This window comes from Papio anubis, chromosome 5 (genome assembly GCF_008728515.1).
Source record: "Papio anubis isolate 15944 chromosome 5, Panubis1.0, whole genome shotgun sequence".
NCBI lineage: Eukaryota > Metazoa > Chordata > Mammalia > Primates > Cercopithecidae > Papio > Papio anubis.
The window spans coordinates 121,783,804-121,790,290 of NC_044980.1; the positions used below are offsets into that span (position 1 = coordinate 121,783,804).

Consider the following 6,487-nt stretch of genomic DNA (forward strand, 5'->3'; position numbering starts at 1 on the left):
TCAATTAAAACAAAATATTCATTCAAAAGCATTAAAGGAGCCAAAGGGGTTAACACCTAGAAACTGAAGTGGGTCAGTGTATTAAAAGGCAACTAGAGCTTTACTTTCAATTCTTATCACCAGAGAAAAGGAATGTTTTGTACTTCATTGTTATTTTACAAAATAATATTTTTGTAATGATAATCCTTACAATTATTTTTATGTATAAAACATAGAAAGCAATTTATACAATGAGATATAAAGTAATTTTAACTAAAAGACCAATGCTGATTTTGTTGAATTACCAACAAAGTGCTTTCTTAGAAATGCCTTTCAGCTTGAAAACTACAGTTATGTTGGTCAGTAGGTGCTTGCACAGAGCCAAATACAAGACACTAAAACTAAAACTGGGTACCTAGTTTTTCCAATATAGGTGCACTAACTGGAATTTGATTTTTTTCGTTTAGATGGAAAGGAGAAAATGTCTCAACCACTGAGGTTGTTGATGTTATTGGAATGTTGGATTTCATACAGGAAACAAACGTCTATGGTGTGGCTATATCAGGTATAAATATATTTCAGATTTGGGAAAGATTCTTAGAATAGAATTTCCACTATTCTGTAGTTTTGCAATAGTCTTGCTAATTCAACATTTTAATTTTTGTGTGTTAAGATAAAGATTTTATTACTGCCTTGGCAAGTAATGCCCTTGACCAAGCTAACAAAGTTCATGGTCACTTCACGGGAAAGGTACCAACTGAATTTTAATGCCTGTGTGTATTTTTAAGTAAAGCTTGAAAACTCTGATCAATGACTCACTACTTGGAATTAGTTACAGCTTTTTATTAGTCTATTATTTTTCTTTTTATGACTAGTGTTTGTACATACCACTAAACAAGAACATGTTCTACTTTAAATGTTTAAAAATACTGACTTTTAGTTAAGATGGCTCTTTATAAAAATTACTTTTAAATTTGGACTCATTATCCTTATAGTTATGCATATGAGGATTGTCTCATGATGTTGAAAATGTCACAGAAAAGTGACCAATTTGAAGTCATAAGACAGCCATTCTCCATTTTTCAGCAAATGCTTTTAGATGCAGGGGAGATCAGTGATGTGAGTGTTTGGATGGGAGAGCAGAAGAAGAGAATGATTACTTAATAAATAGCCACCGAGTGTTGGAGAAAGATTCCAGGACATTCTGACCCCTGTAAAGATCCACAGGTGGCATGATAATCATTAAATGATTTGTGGAATTAATTATGGAAATGCGAGTTTCTAGTTTCTTAAAAATATGCCCTTCAGCTGGGGCGGGGGCTCACGCCTGTAATCCCAGCACTTTGGGAGGCCGAGGCAGGCGGATCACGAGGTCAGGTGATCGAGACCATCCTGGCTAACACAGTGAAACCCCATCTCTACTAAAAATGCAAAAAATTAGCCGGGCATGGTCGCGGGCGCCTGTAGTCCCAGCTACTCGGGAGGCTAAGGCAGGAGAATGGCATGAACCTGGGACGCAGAGCTTACAGTGAGCCAAGATCGCACCACTGCACTCCAGCCTGGGAGACAGAGCGAAACTTCGTCTCAAATAAATAAATAAATAAATAAATAAATAAATAAATAAAATATGCCCTTCATATTTTACATTAAAGCTTAGGATATATATTTCTGCTGGAATATAGTTGCCATTTAATACATGTTTTCTTTCTTAATATTTGTTTTAGTGGTGGTAGGATGCAAATTCATTGTAATTTATAGTGTTGCCCATTCCATGGATTTCATTTCTGTAGTATAGGCAATTAGAGATAGACTCTGGTCTTCCCTGTCTTTAAATGTTTCTAGGGGGTAAATCATATGTTCGGGGAAGGATACAGACTTGTTTATGCTACTGTTGTCTTATTATTACTGAAATAGATTTAATGTCTCCATGTGTGCCAATTAGCATGTACAGAATTATCTTTTAAAGTTTATTTGGTACTTACAAATGGCTCTATTTGAAACTTTTTTTTCAGGTTATGAAGGAAGAGCAGGAATGGCTTCTATTATTTTAAAACCAAATAAATCTTTAGATTTGGAAAAAGTTTATGAACAAGTTGTAACATCTTTACCAGCTTATGCGTGTCCACGATTTCTAAGAATTCAGGTAATTTTAGCGGCGCAGTTTACTATTAAATATAAAACCAGGAAACAAGGAGGTAGTTTAATTGCAAAATAATATTGTATCTTTTAGATAACATGTGAGTTATGTGAGAGGCGTGGCATGTGGAGTTGATGCAGATCGATGCCATATTTGAAGCCTAATTATAAAGGGGGCATGGTGAAATGCTAGGGCATACCTGTCTTTGTCCTAATTATAGAATTGCTCTCTTCCTCTTCAGTCAGGACCTCAGAGCAAAATGATGGTCCCAGTGACAGTGGCAATCCAAAACCACATCTTACTTACATCTTGTGAAAATATTTGGTGCTATGTGCCTAGAATTAGGTTCCATTAAGGAGACATCAAAGAGATGGCAAGATGTGTGTAGAACTTAAAGGCATTTGGCTTTAGGCAATCCTGCTTTTAATTTTTATTGCTGTTCTGTCCAAATTCCCCATTACCTGGACCTTCCCCATGTGGGAAATTCTGAGTTTATTTATTTTGGGATGAGGATTTAATCTCTTGTTAGGTTACTGGTAGAAGTACAGTTAAAAAGAAAACAAATTTCCTTAGCTACTAGGTAACTTTACTTATTTATTCAACCATTCATTTATTTAATATTTTGCATCAAATATAATTTCCCCAAATTAGTACTCATCATCTCTTAACATCCAACCACACAGATATTTTTTTTTCTGAATACATTTGTTATTTCACTATTAGACCCCTAGTGGAGCAGTAGCCTGTATCATAGTCAGGTTTATAGTATTTGCCAAGCAATCACTGCAGCCAAGTCACTGCTTATTCAATGGGACACATCCTCTGAACTATCATAATACATATTTCATTTGCCTTTTTTATTTTGAGTTTTTAAATTGTCTCAGATTATTTTAACAACAACCCTCTGAAACACTAAAGGTAAGTAACTATGAAGCAGAAGTAATATATTTTCAATGAAATTTTTTGAGATAGTTGTAGATTCACATGCAGTTGTAAGAAATAAGAGAGAACTTGTATATCCTTCACCTGGTTTCCCCCAAGGATAACATTTTGCAGATCTGTTACAACCAGGATGTCAACATAATCCACCTATCTTATTAAAAATTCTCCTGCTTTACTTACACTCATTTGTGGGTGTATATTTTCTATACAGTTTTATCACCCATGCAACTTCATGCATTCATGACCACAGTAAAGATATGAACAATTTCAAAATCACAAGTTTCCCTCATGTTGTCCTTTTACAACCATACCAATCTCCCTCTTGTCCCTCCTCATCCTCAGCCCACCCCATAAGTAATATATTTTGATGGAGTAGAAAGTTGATAGGACAAATAATATTTTAAGAATTTTTTTCCAGGGCAACATAAAATTCACTTTAATTAAATGGAAAAAATATTTTAGCACAAGACTACTTTAGAAGATTAGATCAGCCTTGCACAAATTTAGAAAGCATTTTAGGATCTTTAAACACCTAAAAAGAACATGGACTATGACTGTTATGTTTATGCAAGTATTTGCTATAGTTAGAAATAAAGCCTGACAGCAGTCAAATATTTGTTTAATAAATGAGTGTTAGTAATAAATGATCTCATAAAAGGAATGCAAAAGTAGAAGTTACTTCTGATAAAATGAGTCAAACAAGTATTGTATTACAAATCTATTTAGCACAAATTAAAAAATAGAACTCTTTTTGCCAGTAAGTCACAAAAAAGTGAAATGTTATAATATTCAGTGTGGCTGGGATAAAATGAACTTGGTCCTTTTATTTCTACTCATAGAAACACAAATTGTTATAACCTCTCTAGAAAACAATTTGGTAATATATGATCACACTCTTAACAGTTTGCATATATTTTGACTTAGTCAAAATACATCTTAGGAAGTAATCAAAGATGTATAAATGTTACATATGCATACATTTCTCAAAAGACTATAGTAGTAAAAATTTTGATACTCTCTAAAAGTTCATAAATAAGGGCAAAGTTAATTAAAATATGACAATTAAATGAGACCTTATAAAACAATTTTCTAAGTTCTATTTTGAAGAAAATTACAGGACCCAGGAAAATATACTTTGTATAGTATTAAGCTTAAAAATGGCAGAAAACTAAATTATATAAATACTGTGAGCTGCTGATTTTTAAGAGAAGAGTAAAAGGATATATGTGCTTGTATAGCCATATCTATACTGTTGGATCAAGGGAGATGGAGGAAGGAAGGGAGATCAGGGAAGGGGGTTCAAAGTGAAGTTGACTCAAATAGTCCAAAAGGATAAATAAAAATGGCCAAGCTACTCATAGAATGCTGTATGGGTCTCTACATGTCATCTCACTTAAACAGACCGTTTATCCATACCTGAGATTCCCACAAAGAGATACACTCTTATCTCCTTTAAACACCTTGAAACAGAGATTCTTAAACTTTCTAGACTCATGGCATCTTTAATGTCTCATAGTACTCTTGGGTCAAAGCAAATACCTAAACATGTGTTTATTCACTAGTTAAGGAAAAACAATAAGTATTTAGGTCTAACAAATGAGTAGCCACCTGAAAAAATAATCCATATAAATAAATAAATGCTTTCATTTCATTTTCAAATAACTGCAGTCACTTATTAAGGAGATGTAAGTTGGGCACTGCACAGTTCTTCAGACCTTGGAATTAGATTGGATTGGACAGGGACAGTCTGATTTCATGTTTCACGATGATTTTTGGCTGTACTTGCTTTTTATCCCAGCAGCTACCAAAAACCCAAATTTGCAAAGATAATGACATCATTGAATGTATTACAAATTACTACTGAAACTGTAAACCTTGAGCTAGTAGTTTGTGAGTGGTGACTAACAGATGTCACTGAGTTTCTCTTGAAAACAAGATATCCTGTGAGGACCTTGGAAATTCACTGACATACCTCAAGTTTTACAGCATTCAAGTAAACCCTTTGGGTAAATTTAAGCCATGTTTTAGAACATTCTGTACCCCATCTAGCTCTTACAGTATTCTGCTTTTTATAATAGATTTGTGTGTACTTGTAGTAGAAATCGCTGTCTTTTGTGGCTTTTATCTCCTCAGCATCTTACAGCATTCTCTATACATAATATTATATTGGCATTGAATTGAAGAGATAACCTATGTGTTTTAGACATAATTATAATCAGTTTAATGATTATGTTCATAATTCTTATATGCTGAATGAGTTTATATTTGAGTAAAGTTTACAGGTAAATCAAATATTTTAATATTCTAGAACACATTTTTTTATTTCTAGTGTTAAATTATTAGAAAATACAGAGATCACTAGATATAAAATGTTATAATTTAATATTACGGTCTATAGTATTAACTCTATATTAATATATTATAGTTATTAAATGATTCTACTCATCCTGGTAATTGCTTTACAGGAAAAAATGGAAGCAACAGGAACATTTAAACTATTGAAGTATCGGTTGGTGGAAGAAGGATTTAATCCACTGAAAATTTCTGAACCACTTTACTTCATGGATAACTTGAAAAAGTCTTATGTTCCACTGACCAGGGAACTTTATGATCAAATAATGTTAGGGGAGATAAAACTTTAAGATTTTTATATCTAGAACTTTCATATGCTTTCTTAGGAAGAGTGAGAGGAGACTGTATGATTCTTTACTATGAAATGGGGAAAAGGAGCTAACATTATTTAGGCATGTGCTATGTTTCCTTAATATGAGAGAGAATTTTTTTAGTTGCATAATGATTTTTTCTTTTAATTGATATAAACTTTAGTTGATTATTCTTTTTGCCTGTTTGGAGATTCAGTGCATAACTAAATATTTGCTGTAATATTAAAGGGTTTAAGTATAAATGATGGCTAGCGGTTTGGACAATCACTAAAAATGTACTTTCTAATATGTAAAGTTACTAATTTTGAATAAAAGACTAAACTTTTCTGAAATATTTTAATTTTATGTGTCCCGTCCTATAATCCAATAACATAATTTAGATTAAAAATGTGTTTTCAATATAGTTTGAAGTCAGGTAGCATGATACCTCCAGCTTTGTTCTTTGTGCTTAGGATTGTCTTGGCTATGTGGGTTCTTTTTTGGTTCCATATGAAACTTAAAGTAGATTTTTCCAATTCTGTGAAGAAAGTCAATGGTAGCTTGATGGGGATGGCATTGAATCTATAAATTACTTTGGGCATTATGGCCATTTTCACGATATTGAGTCTTCCTATCCATGAGCATGTCATGTCTTTCTATTTATTTGGTGTCCTCTCTTATTTCCTTGAGCAGTGGTTTGTAGTTCTCCTTGAAGAGGTCCTTCACATCCCTTGTAAGTTGTATTCCTAGGTATTTTATTCTATTTGTAGCAATTGTGAATGGAGTT

The 6,487-nt window shown here is 33.1% G+C and overlaps 1 protein-coding gene across 1 annotated transcript in view; it reads left to right on the forward strand.

The window, feature by feature from the left end:
• Positions 1–6,053, forward strand: part of SLC27A6 (solute carrier family 27 member 6) — a 68,163-nt gene extending 62,110 nt beyond the window's left edge. The window contains exons 8-10 of the mRNA XM_021939658.2: positions 447–544; positions 1,992–2,122; positions 5,524–6,053. Of these exons, the coding sequence (XP_021795350.2) occupies positions 447–544; positions 1,992–2,122; positions 5,524–5,700 (406 nt within the window). The 3' untranslated portion in view covers positions 5,701–6,053. The remainder of the gene's footprint in view (positions 1–446; positions 545–1,991; positions 2,123–5,523) is intronic.
• The last annotated feature ends 434 nt before the right edge of the window (positions 6,054–6,487 follow it).